The sequence below is a fragment of the Zonotrichia albicollis genome, chromosome 5 (assembly GCF_047830755.1).
Source record: "Zonotrichia albicollis isolate bZonAlb1 chromosome 5, bZonAlb1.hap1, whole genome shotgun sequence".
In the NCBI taxonomy this organism is placed as follows: Eukaryota; Metazoa; Chordata; class Aves; order Passeriformes; family Passerellidae; genus Zonotrichia; species Zonotrichia albicollis.
Window position 1 is genome coordinate 34,556,181 of NC_133823.1, and position 17,007 is coordinate 34,573,187.

General features: G+C 34.0%; 1 protein-coding gene across 1 annotated transcript in view; it reads right to left on the bottom strand.

The window, feature by feature from the left end:
• Positions 1-17,007, bottom strand: part of GPM6A (glycoprotein M6A) — a 115,604-nt gene that overhangs the window by 36,964 nt on the left and 61,633 nt on the right. Inside the window, exon 2 of the mRNA XM_005483816.4 lies at positions 1,055-1,247. Coding sequence (XP_005483873.1) covers positions 1,055-1,247 — 193 coding nt within the window. The remainder of the gene's footprint in view (positions 1-1,054; positions 1,248-17,007) is intronic.

Genomic DNA, 17,007 nt, shown 5'->3' on the forward strand with positions numbered 1-17,007 from the left:
CAACAGTTCTTAGTTACCCCCTTTCTAGACTGAAGAATTAGCCTATACTCAATTTTTAACCATTTACCTCCTGTTCTATAATCATTCTTTATTTGTGTTGAGGAACCAATGTTTTATACAGTATTTATGATATGAATTAAAGATGGACTTATATAATGGCATAAATATGTTCTTTGTTTCACTTTGATTTTTCCACTACTTGGTTTGTTTTTTGATCACTGCTAAAGCCTGAGATGTTTGTTGTGGAACCATCCATGAGAAAAGGCCAATGTTTTTGATGATCAAATCACTTCACTTTTATGAAAAATACTTATGAAAGAAAATAATTACAAATTTAAGGATAGGCTTCAGCTTTAGTTACAACCATTAGCAGCTAGGTAAGAATTTTAATTTCAAAAATGTAAGAAAATCATGTCCTAAAGAGAAAATTTTAAAGACACAAGAAAACATTTCATTTAATTTCAGCATGCAATAAGCTATTTTTTTAAAGTAATAAATTTAACAAAGAGAATTTGGTGCTCAGCAAAACAAAGGTCTTCCAGAAATAGATTTTCAGGAATAGCAAGGCATGAAACCTTCAAAACAGCTTAATTCTATCAAAACCGGAGGCAACAGAATTTTGACATTTCAAGTCTCAGAGTTTTGAACAACTCCTTGGTTACTTCTTTATTGTGTTTAACCCCAGAACTGATACTTGTTGCACAAGTCTGCTTTATCTATTTATAGTTTGTGGCCACAGGGTTTGTTTGTTTGCTTGCTTGCTTGCTTGTTTGCTTGTTTTTAAAATGCAAGGATGCATGGAACAGATTTATCGATATTATACTAAATAAATTTTAGTAATAAATTAGTTAAAGCTGTTGGATATTTAATAGCATTACAAATTGCTTGTAAATACTAAAAATATTAACTTGATCAAAACTTCATCTGCTAAGTTTATCCAAACCATTTTCTTTACGATTTTCACAAAAAAAAAAAAAAAAATTCTTGAGTCAAACTTATATCTCTTGTGGAGTTTTTCAGCAGTTTTAAAAAGAAACAAGTAAAAAGTACTTACAGGGTGAAGGCATCAATAACATCTCCTGCAGATCTTGTCATCTCAAAGTAGGTTTGCAGGATGTTGACGGTTCCTGAAAGTGCTTCATGCCCACAGCCACAGAACAGTGCAACTCCAGCATAGAGCAGGATGGTGGCAATCAAAGACGCGTAGGGAATGCCCCCCAGGCATTTGATGCAACACTCGAAGCATCCTACAAGAAAGAAAGAAAAAGGTTATATGCTACTAAATTATATCAAAAAGGCAAAAAGAAGGTTTTTCTCATGAGAAACACTTTTGAAAATTAAAGACTGTAGGGCAAAGAGGGTTTAGGTCAAGTATAACAACCCAGACTGTCAGAAAACATGTGAAAGGTTAGTCCAACTTCTGAATTTTCTCAGTTGCTACTTGACCTATTAAATGTAGACATGCCATCTGATTAACATGAAAGGTTAAACAGTCAGTTCCTTGTTAAGCTTCATGTTTTCATTCAGAGACAGTTACAATTTCAGTCCTAGGTTATATCTATATTCACAATTCCTGCTGGTCATCTATCAGATTACTGAGGAGGACTCTGAATAACAGGAAAATCACTAAAAAAAATAAAAAAATGATTTTTATGCTGTATGACATTTAAATACCTTCCATCATCATAGGTTTATTCTAACATTTTTGGACATACACTTCTGACAACAGAATTGCTCCTGCCCACAACACCAATTCCTTGTGTATGACTCAAATAACTCACAAGCTTAAATAAAGACATCGATCAAAGAACACGGAATTAGAAAAAAATTTAGTTGAATTTTCTCTCAATATATTTTACTCTGTGTGATGTTTCTTAAATGAAGGTAATTGCTCTTGAGTTCTAAAAGGCCAACTTCTTGTTCTGCCATCACAGTGTCTGAAACAATGCCCAGTTCAACAGGAAAAACCAAACATTTCTTCAGTAAGTGTGCTCAAGTTTCTGGCACTACCCTGCCTAGTTTCATGAATGCAGCATCTCTGACTCTTCCAAATCTCATCAATCCCATAACATCTCTTACATTCCGTAAGAGGAATTGTCTTCTGCAGGGACAGGGAAGGTGGGAACCACTGGTTGAGGGAAGACAGGCAGTGATTCAGTAATCAGAAGCTGTGTTTTCTCCTAAGCACTACCAGTTTATAGCAAAAAGGACCTGGATAGAAAACAAAGTGAGGCATACAGATTTTAAATATTTATACACACAAAGACCAATTAAAATTACATATAAGATGCTCAACAGGTATGATTCAATATATTTTAACTTGTTCCAAAGGCTTTATGCTGTGCTAATTACAGTACCAGAGATATATCAAAAGAAAAAAGCCATTCTTTAAAGACAGTATGTCAACTTTCATTATGTCTAATTCTCAAATGTAGCTTCTCTATGTAATTTCATATTTTGTCTTTTAATTTGGTATACTTCTATTTATTTTAGCCTAGATAAGGCAAGTAATAATTTCCTCTGTTAAAACCTTCATTTACCTACATTTACTTTTGATTTACTTCTTTTAATGAACAAATATTAAATAGTCATATGTATATATGTTTATCATTTATATATGTATATAAATTTATATACAAGATTTCCTGAAGAGAACAGTTTAAGCCATTTTCATATATGTACACGTTTTACCCAAATAGAAATCACTTGTTATTTTGTAAAAAAAAGTAATATTATGGAAGGCAGTATTCAAATGGCTGGATAGCTCCTGGGAAAAAATACAGTATATTAAACATTGACCATACTAAATGCACAAAAGACAAAATAATATCCAACTATATATGTTAGTTGTATAAAAAGAGAAAGAAAGTTATAGCTTGAGACTACTTTTGTTTAACACCAACTTAGTGTATCAGAGCCACCTATGAAATACCAGAGTTAAAATGTGCAAATCCACACATTTAAACTGCTGCCAAAGCCTTGCTGAGTAACCTGCCATGCAAGTCACCCACCTGGAGCATTCACCACACACTGCTAGGGGTGTAACACCTTCGAGGCTTTCAGGTGAGAGCATTCCATCGCCCTCCCTCCCTGTCCCTGAGCAGCTTGTCCTTGCAATTCCTGCCATTCCACTGCACTGGCAGCAGGCAGCTCCCCTCTTCAGCAGCACAAGGCTTTGGATGTTCAGGGGTGGATGAGCCTTTCTTTAGTGACAAATTACAGGGGTTTTATACCCAGGTACTCTGGGCTTTTCATCAGTGCAAGATCTTAAGAACAGACTGCAAAAATCTATAAATTCTTTTGGAGTAGCTAATTCTGCATGCAGATACCTGCAGGAATCTCTTAAAACCTCTTTGGTCCTGTTTTCTAACTAATCCAATTGTGATTAATTCTTCAATGTTTAAAAGACTATACAAATACTAAAAAAAAAACCATTCACTGGAAAATCTTTGTCTTAAAGGAAAAAATCCTAAGAAATATACATTTGAAATAAATTCATTGAACAAGAACTACAGGACAGTACATAGTTAGCTGACATCAGAGTTTATCACAAAATGCCCATTGCCATTTTCAGCACAGAATAACAGCAGGAAAAGCCTCAGAAAACTAATACCACTGTACATCTTTGACATTGTATGAGAAAGTAAAAAGAAGGGGAAAGATAACAATAGGGTAATAACAGGAATGATGTATGAGGGCTTGTAAAGTCAAAGATGAAAAAATAGCATAGACCTAAGTATTTTCAGGGACACATGGACTTTAGGGAGTGTTTCTTGATATTGCAATAGCAGGTGCAGGGAAGAGGAAGAGAGATTTTGTAAAGATTTCTTTTTCCCTTTTTGAGAAGAAGTGGAAGAGAGAAAGTTGTGTACACTGTTGTCTGGGAATAGCAGGTTGTGCATTATCTCCTGAAGCTGCTGCACCTCACTCTCTAGGTCCAGTGAGGGTTGAGCACACACTCAGATGTCATAAATTTGGATGTCATCAAAACTCACAGTCATAACCCATATTACTTGAGGTTTATTATAGCGAAAAAATGTAAAAGTGTAGTAAAATAGCAAAAAGAAGTAAAAACAGTATAAATGATAGATGTAATAATGTACAATCCAAGGACAAAATTAATGCAAAAATAAATCAGCTTTTTTCCTCCATCGCCTCAAAATTTGTAAAATAACTGAAACAAATTTATAGTTTGTGAAGTGTTTCTATTCATATCTCACATTCAAACTGTTCATGTTTATAAGCCTTTGAAGGAAGCTTTTATTGGTATATTTCACCAACTCGAGGTCTTTTCATTCATAAAAAAATACTGGGAAAAAATTAATTCAACCACGTGAAATTTTCAAATAAGCATATATTGTCAAAGCCTTGCTCATTTACTCCACTCTTCTATAGCCCTACTACCTTTCTCACTGCTTTCTTAATGAGTAACTCCTGAGTTTTCAGTGCTGTCAAAGCAACTCCAAACTAAAGAAAACCAGTGAATCAGCATTATGATTTTAAAATGGATATTACACATCATTCATACACCACACAAGGTTATGTGCTACAGGTAACATCTGCTCCAATTCTTTTCTTTCAATTGTTCAGAACATGCAAATGGCTGTTTAATATACCAGAACAATAGAAATGCTATTTTACCCCGCTCAGTGATATTGAATCACTAGCACAGTGTGACTCAGCTGTGAGATATGTGGATGTCTGTGTGAGACAGGCAGTCATTCACCTCTCCCAACACCCTCTTCACAAGGCACTTAACACATACAGCCACAGAAATAATTACTAGGAAAGATGAAAAAGATTCTATGCTCCTTTGATGTTTGTTCTCATCTTCAAATACAGTTTTCAGTACTTTTCAAGCTGCTCACTCTGCACAATACACTTGTGCTATATAATTCAACATCCACTGTTCTTATTTTACTTATGTATACCAAAATTTTTCCTTCAGGTAAAAATCCAAATCTTCTGGGGCCACAGGTCTTTACCAAAATTGCAACAAGTATTGAAAACACTGTCCTTGAAATCATGAAATAAATAAAACTCCAAATACTGACTATATTCACCTATCAAAACACAACATCTTAATGTTGTATTACATTAATCCAATTCCAGTCAACAAACATCTCACAGCCAACTACCTTTTTGCTCCTCTTAGTACAATTATTACTGTCTACACTAGACATATTCTAGATATAGATCTCTAAACTTCCTTATACAGGCAAATCTGTGCAAATCTCTTCTAGTTTTGGGGGTTTGGGTGTAAATATTCTATCTTCAATTGCCTAAGCCAAAAATAAGCTGACTTTCTGTTTATACAATCTCTACATTAAAAAGGAAAAAAAATTAGATATTGAGCAGAAGAAGAAATTTTCCCTGTGATTTAAATGTTATTATGCCCACAAATTGCATCACCACAATAATTTCTTTGTTTGTGTGTTATGATATGTGAACTCTTGCTCCTCATTGTAGATCAGGCCATATACACTAACAAATAAAATGCTCAATCCATTTCTGATCAGTGTATTTAAAAGAAAAAAAAATATTCAGGACTTACATCTCATGCCACTTCTGTCTGTGAAAGTTAAATCAATGACATCAAAACCAGTTTCAGAATGCTGTTATGCTACTGCCTTTTATATAAATAGTTAAGAATACCCATTCACCCCAGATATTATATGAAGAAAATCAATATTAAAAATATATTAAAACTAAACATAGAAAATACAGAAGGATATTCTGGCTTTGGTTTTTTTCATAATTTCCAACTCATTTGCAGCTGGAATTCCTAAGTGATTAATCAGAGACAACTACATGTCCAAATAATTACTGATTAATCACAGATAATTACCTCTCCAATGGGACCAAGTACCCTGAAGAACATATAACATTTTAATAACATTTTTCTTAAATTACTTTTCTTAAAGAGTTTTCTATCTAATATTAGAAGACAGGACAGCAAAGTCCAAGTAAAATGCCAGAGAACTACATACACCTAAAGTGGAAAACAAAATAACAAAATCCTCTGTGTCTTCCTTGCCTGGCTAGGCATGCATTTTCTTCATATCTAAATTTGCACCACTTGTCACACAGCTTTCATGGTCAATCAACTCAAATAGAGTTTCACAGCCCCATCATGAAACATGAAGATTTACTTCCGAATTCTATTAAGCGAGACTTAACCTCAAGTCAAGCTACTGTTATGTAATATTTTAATTGATAAACAGAGCCATCAAAACACAATGTATTGAACAAAAAGCAACACTTTTTACTTATATCTCCTTCCCTCAATTACTCAACATGCAGCATGATTTCCAATCTGAAACTGGACCCTAGGACTTCACAGTATAGCAGCAGGTAGAAGCAATCCAACTCCCTCAATATTATCCCAAGAACAGAGGAAGGACAAGACATTCACAACGTGGTTTTATAAAGCTGAAAATGAGGTGAAGCTACATTTGGGAATGAATCATCCAAGATTATTTCCAAACCCCTGCACTTTGGCTTGGAAAACCTGCTCAAGAAGTACTGCAGACACAATTTCGTGTGATTTGATCCCAGGCTCATTAATGGAATACATCCCCACTCTGCTCCATCCTCTCCCATTATACAAGATCTACTGGAAACTAGACCAGTAATGCTAACAACTGAAGTTGTTTCTTGGTCTTGTTCAGGAGATGATTTCTCATTTAGATTAACCTTCAATAAGAATGCTTACAATTACAGAATTACCTGTCAAACAACAAAAAGCAATTTTACCACAAAATTAATTCTGATATCCTGACTGCTGTGACTACAATGGAAAAGTAAATTTGACATTGAACACTTGTAAGAAACACGATATGTAGAAAAGCAAGAATAATGCCCCAAAAAACACCAAAGAATTTTAGGAAATAGGGAACTAATTGCATGAAAATAAAAAAAAAAACAAATATGAAGGGTATCCTTTTACACATTAAATGGTGTATCATTACTTGATCTACTTTGACTTATCTGCACAGTGTGACTGGATATTAGCAAATCAGATATCAACTAATACTGAAAATGAAAATGTTAGTCCTGAGGCTTTTACAGTCATTCTGCAGTTAATAGCTGCTTCAGTTACTGCACTCAGCATGGGACCAAGGCTAAGAGGAATCATAAAGACCTTTTCTTATTTAGATGCAAAATGCCTCAAACAAAATTGACATAATTAACACTGTGCATTTTCAAAATCATTATAATGTGTGTTTGTTCATGAGAGTCCCACTGGCCAAGATGACAGCTTTCAGCTGTGGGGATATAGTCTGGTTATGCTGGATTTTGGAAGCAGCTCCCACAAACCCAGCCCTTCACCAGATCACTGTCCTCATATTGCCTTACATTATAAAAAACATCTTAGAAACCACCTCTGTGGACTGGCTAGGATAGCACTGCTGCCCAGGGAATTATACAGAGGATAAACAACTGCAACTTGCAGCCAGAAACTGCTCTACAACATCTCACACAATTCCTTCTTTAACTAAAAAGCAACAAAATATCACCTTTGCAACATCCATCCCACCTATGCCGTGATTCTCTGACTTAGAGAAATGTTCAGACATAAAAAGGATATGACTTCACATATTTGAATGATACTGGGATTATGTCACCATGGACATATCACACACAGATATTCCCCAGTGGCCCCAGACCAACAACAAAATCAATCATTTTGCAGCATAAAACCCCACAATTTTCCATATTATTTAGTACTACATTTTGTCTATAGGTTGATACAAGGATTTTCACTAACATAAAAAACCCAAAAAAATCCTTCTAAGAGGTTTCAAAACAAAAATGAAAAGAAAAATTTCATATTTGTAATAAAGTGGTCTGGAAATGCAGCCTTAAGAGCTGAATGTGTATGTCAGGAATTCTTCAGTGAAAAAGAATTTGCATCTTTATTGACAGCTTTAAGATGTGGTGTTTTCTTATGGGGCTAAATGCTGAAATACTTGAAATTGAAGCAATCAAGGTAAAATATTTGATCCTTCAAAATGTTTTGAAATGAAGAAAATGTTCAAAATCTTCTCTGTAGTCATTAAAGAAAAGGAATAGGGTGGTCACAGTCTAAGGAATATAACTGAGTTCAGCTCAGTTTTAGCTACCAATTTTGAAGAAAAATTGAAATAACAAACTGCTTCCTTACTCTATGCTATAACAATACAAGATTGCTCAGTACTTCTACTAGGAAAATACATTGTTGTAAAAACTTTTCTAAACTGAACTTAATTATATGAGAAGTTTGTTAGAGATTTTAGAATTCCCATACCAGTCTAGGTCAGTAGTCCAATGTAAATTAAAGGGTTTCCTGGAATGCAAGCAGATTTTTATTTTCAAGTTTGTAAAACCTCCTTGTAGCATCACCAATATTTTTAGAAGAGAAAATTGTGCAGCAAAATATTTTTTTTCAAAAAGGAAACTACTAAGACATTCAAAAACCTAATTTAAAATTCATTTATTAATGACTTATTTATCCTTAGTGCATATGCAAATTTTAAAGTTATTTCTTGCACGGTAATTTTCATTTGAAATATGGGGAGCCGGAGATTGCATGGTATTTTAATAAAATACAGTACATTACACAAAATCCCTCCCTCCCTTTCTCATATAGATGCTGTCTTGATCTCAGTAACAGATAACAGTTCAATTTGAACAAGGGTAATAGAATTAGTACATTTTTCTACACTGCTTAATATTAGGTATGATTTCATCCAGAACTGTCCCTTGTTCTTGTCTCTTATTCCTTGTTAAGCACTTAATACTCCAGTTCAATTTGTAATGTTTAACAAACTGCACTCATGACACAAAAAGAAAGTAATTCAGCAAGCTCACTAATAATCATAGTACCTCCTACATCAGAAATGTAACTTAGATTTGCATTTTCATTATATGCATTGAACACATTTCTTCACTTATATTCAAGGCAATTAAATCTCAAATGGATTGCCTATATAGATACATAACAATTCACTGTGCTAAAGCCGAGTTAGAGTAAAATGAAGCATGCTGCTTTGTCAGTGAGAAGAAATATTGTTTCAAGAAGCCTTCATCTATAACACTTAGCTATTCAAAGAACTATGTTTGGGAAATCCACCTTGCCAAGTGACCTATAATATCTGTGTTACCATCAACAGATATAACAAATTTTCAAAGCCAAATCAAAGATGTATTTTATATTTTAACTAAATTATATTAAAAATAGATTTTTCAGCTAAGTTTAAAGACATAGCTAACTTAACAAAAAATTATTTTGATTCTCACTGAAGCCCAAAGCATGAAAACAAACAGCAAGGAAGAAGAGATCCTCTCTTTCTCCTAGTTTAGGAGTCACACGTGTGTACTAATCCTAAGATCCTCCTCTTCCATTCATCTTAATTGCTCTTAAATCTAGAGGGGAAAAAACCCCAAACAGGATACCTACAGCCTTTTTTCCTAAGTAACTGAAATGCAGTTTAGGATAGCTGAATGTGGATAAATACACATATATATTTACATACACATACAAAAATCCATTTTCCATCATAGTGGACTGTACTCTTTTATCAGTAATCAAACCGCTTGTAGACTTCCCCTGTTGCACCAAAGTACTCTACCAAAGTATTTGTCAAACGTGGATAACTCTCTAATGAATGATGAGAATCACACATTGATGAAAGAGCACCCGGAAGCAATACACCTGATTAGCACCTTTTGGCAAAATGCAGATCTAAGTTGTAATGACATCAGAGAAACAGAGGCTTGGCAGTAAAGTCTCATAATGAGTCATGATCAAAGGTTTAGATCCCATGCAGTGAAGGTAGATTCCAAGCTTTAGCAGAGACTGCACAAGACCCTGAAAAGCTACTCTGTATTTCTTCCCGACTCCATAACTCTCAACAACAAAGGGAAGCTACCTTGGATTGAATGGAGATACTTTTTTAAAGCGAAATGCCTCATTTGCTTTGCCAGTCAGACAGGAAACTAACCTTTTCATCACTCTAAGGTTCCTTTTCTTTGCTTCTTTGATGGACTGGTAAATGATCATCCTGCATGCTTCCTTTAAGGTACCAGTGCTACCTTTCCCAGCCCTGTCAAATGTAATTCTAAGAACTAATTTAAGCAAAAGCTCCTGGCTGCACACTCCACAGCTTGTCAAAGAAATTGGCTCAGCAACTATTTAGGCACCTACACAAGGCTCTATTTAGTAAGGTATTGAGAGTGTGCTTGGCTGAAACCCTGTGGCTTGTCCAATTGACTTAAAATCAAATTAACACTGTAACTAATAAAATATACAGAATATGATGTAGGTATCCAGAGCTAGATGACAATACACCAGTTGATATGACACCTTCATTGTTCAACACTCATATGAAAAATATTATAAATGAGATATTTATGAATGTCCATGGTTCTGTTTGTCTGTGCCTAAGGGGGTATTGCTTCTGGCGAAAAAGAAACACATTATTAAGAAAAATATTGGAAAAGAGACCTTTACATGCTTGGGAAGATGGATTTTATCAGTATCAGTATTGCTTGCAATGTAAACCAATGCAATTTTTTCAGAAAAGTATAAATTAAAATAATTTCATTTTATAAATGCAAAAATGCATACATTCACACCTTGGACAGAAATGAGTACTCCTCTTTTGGACATTGATGATTACAATAATGTACAGAACACTGTGTTGTGATTAGCTGCTATAGAGTCTTCAGTACATTAGGTTCATTGCTGTTTAATGAGACAGATCTCAATCTAGCAGTTAATAAGTATTAAAGTTACTGACACAGAGCAGTCACTGCTGAAGGTACAAATCGTTCAGGCATAACACGGTCAATCTTCATAATCTTAAAAAAACTTTATGGCTGATTTAACACAGACAACATTTGTCAGCTTTAAAATTGTTCTAAAGCTAAAGGGACAGGAATAAAACAAACTAGCTTCACAAACATGATACAAATAATGAAGATGTGGGACAGTTAATTCAAAGAGTTTGTCCATTACGTGTTCTCCACAGATCATGTGTCTAAGATTTGTACATAAAATAAATTAAAATTTATTATTAATAAATGGGTTATACGCATATTACATATATCAATACTGCATAGATGATGATGGAAACAGTTATAAATTTTTATTGTTTGATTCAATTGAAAACAATAACTTGTAACACGAATTCCGTGCAACACTTTCTACTCTAACTATAAAGAGAATGACAATGCCATGGATCATAAAACCAGAAAATAAGTATCCTTTCTATCTCTCTCATCTGGAGTTCGTGGGATCAATCTCTCAAGTATTTTCCTTCAGCCTTGAACAGAACAATTTCTCCCAAAGGAAAAACTACTATGAAGTATGTACTGAAATATAATTCTGCACTATTTTTTTCTCACTCACAAATAGGTTGAGTTAAACTAGGCTTTAAATTACATTTTTTTTTTTTTTTTTTTGGTGCATTATTCAGATTTTGAAAACCTCAAAAACATTGCTTCATGATTTTTCTGTGCACTTATCTGTTTAAATGGAATGCTCTACAAACCTCTTAATGGGTATTTGTGGGTTCTGCACACCTTCATTTTATAGAAGGTAGCATCCTCCTTTTCTTCAGGTGTTGGAACAGACAAACAAGCAGGTTAGTGGGCAAGTGATTTTCAGTTTGGTAGTCATAATAATATTAATATGATTTCTCAGAATACTTATATTTAAACTATTAAAGCACACATTGCTGTTGTCATTTCCAATTCTTAGTGTTTAAAACTCAGAAATAACCAAAAATACAAGTAGAGGTGAGATGTAAATAATTTGATCTCAGGAAATTTTCCAGCAGCTGTGTAGGGCATAGTGGTCAAAAACATATGAATAAAATACTAAATATTCAGCATCCTTAAATGATCTTTTTCACCTTACAAATCTTTTCAGTGCTGAAGGGGATAGGGTGGGTATTTTGTACAGCTGTTAGCTGAAAGCAGTGGATTTCTAGAACTCAAAAAGCCCAGACTTTTGGAAATGGTATCAATGAAAACTTTAATTTAATTGGAATTATATAGCCCTTTCTCTTTATTCTACATCATATGCAACCTTTGATTCTAATGTCCTCATGTTTTTACACCACTTTTATCTCAAAAGCCTCTTTTCCTTCATCTGTTCCCTTTACCCTCAGGCTGTCTTCATCTTGGCTGCTCCTATTCCCTTGAACACCTATTTGCCTGAGAAACAATCAGAGCTGATAATCTTGCTAGCTCTCTTCAAAGCTGGGAGACAGAAAACTCATCTGCACTGGGGAATGAGCAGCAGGAACACAGCATTGCTTCCCTCTTCTCTCCCCATCCTTGTTCACCACGCCTCTCCAAGGCACTGACATATTTCTCAATGAAGCAGACATGCACAGGCTCTCATGTTTACTATCCAAAAGGGTAGAACATCTTCAACTAAAGTAGTAGAAAAAGGAATTATAAAAAGCTTCAGTATGAAAATTTGAATAATCTGAATATTTCTGTCTGGAAAGAAACCCATCATCTTTTAATGGAAGTATTTAACAACTGCCCCTTTTACACCTCAGAAAAGAAAAAAAAGGTAAGAAATAGATCATGATAGGGCAGATAACTGTTATCCTTCATGACATGACTACTTATGAAGACTGCTCCATGAAACTAATTAATGCCATCGTACATATTTTAAAAATACATGTATCTATAACACTTTAAAATATGCTACTTGAACCCTTCTACATGGTAATTAACAGTTTAATCTGATTTAAAAACACAAACCAATGAATCTATTAATAAGCAAGTTTGCAGACATAAATAAAACACAAAAATAAGTGTTTGTTAATGAACTTGGAATATGAAATCTTCAGGTATCATTTAGTCAGCACAAATCTACATGGCTTTTTGGGGTTTTTTTGTAGATAATAATAGAAAGATACAGGTCATAAGCAAAGTCTCTGTGGACCAGTGTGTTACATTATTTCTCAAGTCTACAACTAAAAATCTCAGTGATATAAAACTGAAGGGGTTTTTTTGGAACAGAATCATTATGCTTCCTTCTACCAAGACCTCAGATTATGTTATGTATTCCTTCTGAATGGAAACATCTGCAACTGACTCTACTGGCTTCAAAAAGCCCATATAAATAAAACCTAAGCTATCTCCCACTGGAGTTAAACAGCTTTTATTACTGACTCCCACAGGATTAGAAAACTAAACAAGTATTACATGTAAAAACAAGTTTTAAAGCAAAGGAATGAATAACTGTATTGAGGAAAATGGCTCTCAACCAAACAAAATAGAATCTAGTACAAGATCAATCTGTGCCAAGCATGCATTTCATTTTCTCTCTCTATGTAGAGTGGAAAAGGCATTTATACTTGTACATTAAAATACTAAAAGACATTTACAAACAGTATATGGGACACAGACAGGAAAACTGAAATCATATTTCATATTACTTTAAATCACCTGCTGCTTTGCCATGAAAGACTACCTTCTTGTTTCACAAAAGTTCATTTGTGAGATACTTAGATAGAATTAATTTTTCCTCATAGAAATCTAGAGTTAGAGAACTATTTTTAAGATGAGCACACAAAAGAAAGGAAAGATCTGTGAAAGACCAAAGGCAACACAAGGTGGGAAACATGCTAAAAAAAAAGGAAGTAGAGTTGCCATACAACATTTTCATTCTAATTCTACTAATCATTTTTTTAACCACTGGTTCCATTGGTTATGAAACCAAGCCAGACCGACCTAATCCTTACACAAAATTGCATTAAGACTGTGACTTAGGGTTTTGTTTTTAAAATTTCTTTAGAAAGAAATTAATTTCAAATAATGCAGAATGAAACCTATTTAAGTGTGACTTGCACAAAATATAAACTACAAGACCGCATGAAACTGAACACTTAACTAACAGCTCAAATAGATCCAGTTTCACCTATAGCTCTAGATATAGATATTGTGTAATATCTATACACCAGTTCATGCTCTGTATGCCTTAACTTTAAAATAGGCAATGCCTGCAGCCATTGAGTACAGTTTATGTTGGCTTTAGACTGTCTTGCTATTATAAATTTTGTTCTTCCTAGATTCCAAATATGAAGGAAAGGAAAGCTTTTACATGAAACAGAAAAAACCAGGCTAATCCTGAAATAAGGAAGCTCTGTCCAGCAGCAAGGATCAATGATGACTGCTCTCATTTTTCATGCCTCTCCTTTTCTGCTAACTTGCTCTACAGCAGGAGATCCCTGTAGTTCTTCACAGCTACACCACTGTGACAGGCCGCTTGCTAACCTCACATATCACAGCCAGAAATATCTACTTTCCAGTAAATTATTTCACTGAAGCAGTTCCAGTGAGAGAAATCAAACCAAGCAAAAATCAAGATGATGTATCATATTTGAATAGAAACAATAGATGCAAAAAACAAGTTAAAAAGACTATTTCACAGAAGTATTAGCACTTTGGCAGTGCAAACAAAGTCTTTCCAAAAGTATATAAGTATATAAGATTTATTACATGCAGTATATAAGATTTATATTGGATTTTCCTTCTTTAAAAGATCTGTAGATTTTTATTATAAAATAATAGAAAATTTTCAAGTGGTGTGTTTGCCCTTGAGATGAAAATTCCTTTTCTCATAATGTCAAAAGGTTCGAGCTTGAAAGCTTTCTAACATAATATATGTAATATATTTAATATAACATAATATATAAAGTATCTTATGAAATTTGCTGGTCATATAAAGCAAGATCACAATAAAAATGGAGCAACAGATGTTTTAGGAACACATAGTTATTACTATGCAAATAAAAGACATTTGCTTCTCACAGAAGTGAATTTTTCCCAAAGATTACTGATTTAAGTCCTGTGTTGACTGTGGTCACATTTGGTTAATAAATTTATTTTCATTTTCTTATCTTCAATTTAAAAGTCTTCTTACTCATTCAATAAACATGAACAAAATAACTTTAAGGCCTCTTTGAAAAAGCAGTTTAACATTATATCTAACCTTTTCAAAAAAGCTTTTTTTTAGAGGAAATGAAAATATATACATTTTTTGCACAAGAATTAAAAACATGATCATTGTAAACAGCTACATTTTTAAACTTGAAACTGTCAAAATTAATCCATTGCAGCTTTTCTGCACTAATTAAATTAGATTAGCACATCTATCTCCAGAGGTAAGCCATTTAGCGTTACAAAAGGTCACGGTCTCAGGAAGTCTTACTGAGCCCCTATACAGTCTCTTCATTGTAACACTATGCTAAGAGCAATATATTTTACTCCTGGGAAATAAAAAAGCACAGAAGTGAAAAGGTCAACAGGCAGAGAGGTTTAAGGCAAAAAAAAAAAAAAAGAAAAGAAAAGTAATAAAACAAATGCATTTGAGGAAAAATAATTTGCTAATGTAAAAGATATGCACATATGTGCATCCATACCACACTTAAGTATTTATACAATGTAAACTCTAGGTTTTCTTTGAAAAACAATTGGAGAATAAGTCTTTTTCACTGCATCAATTTTTATGTCCATGGCAATTATGTCTAGGCCATTCTGTCTGGGATTTCTAGTAAGCTTTACAATGCCATAATTCCAGGCACACGCCTTCACCTACATTTACATGGGAAACTCATCACTCCCATGTGAGAGCAAAGCTCTGTTCCACTCAACAGCTGCTGCAGTGTGATAACAGGCCACAGCCACAGTACTCACTATGGGAATATAGAGAAAATTTTTAAAAAGGAAAAACTAGATTCCTTGGGATCTGATATCATCAATACAAACAGCAGGTAGATAATTAATTGATTTTCACTGCCACTACACTTTTTGCAGTAGTGAAGGGGGTGCACTGAGCTATACAGACAGGCAAAAGGGTTTTGACTATTTTAACAGGTATTCTAAACAATGCTTTCACCCACTTGCCCCAGACATTCCAGAAAAATGTTCCTTTAAACCAATCTGTTGGAAAGGACACTATGATTTTCACAGATTTTTTTAATTTTGGGGGGTCTATTTGCTTTTAAAAAGTTTAAGCATTTTCAAATGGATGTGTAAATTTAAGCTTTCTTTCTTTACCTGTTTTTATATAAAATATTATAATAAACACAAAATTAAAATACACATTTTAAATAAAGCCAAGTGTCTTCTCTGAATTAACAACTAATAAAATAACTGAGATTTCACAACTTTAGCTGTTTCAGAATAGAGAAGTAGTTGCAGAGTTGACAAGTGATGCTCCTTGTATTTTTAGACTTTGAAGGAACTAGTCAGGAGTAGGCTCTGGTTCATTGTATAATTTTCCTTTTTTATTTTTTTTTTCCCCAATGAATTCTAAACAAAGATTAGACAGCCTTCCTTCTTTGCCTCTTGCATTACCTGCTCTACCTGGAGGTATTTGAAGAGTTCTGAACTTTTCATTTGGGATTACATACATTATCTGCACTCTAGACAAGCTTACTCTGATTCACTTGCCAAGCACCTGGACTATGCCTTCTCTTTACATGCAACACATGAAATGAAACTGAGAGCAGTAAACATCATATAGAGAGTTATCCAAGGATTTGGAAGAATCCTATTTTGCAGACCAAATCCTCAATGCATGTGGAATGAAGGAGACTGAAATACTGAATTTTAAGTGAACTCCACACATTCTGATTAGATGTCAACAACACGAAGAGCCTACCAACAAGCTGAAGACTAACCAATTAACTATGCTTAGGAGAAATATGCAAGTTATTGGCATTTACATTTTGATGAGTGTTTACAACTGGAAGTCATACGTGACAGCAGAAACCAGGACACTGCTTTACTATTTAATTTACTGAAACAACACTGATTTGAGAATTTCCATTTTGTGAACAGGATATAATCTAACATAGAAAGCTGTAATATTCTCCGTTTGTTAAGACACAAAAAACAAGAGCAAACGGCAAACAACTCACGCATATAATGCCATAAAAGTATTGTAATTATACATACGCTGCTGTTAACATTGCAACACTGTTGGTATGGATT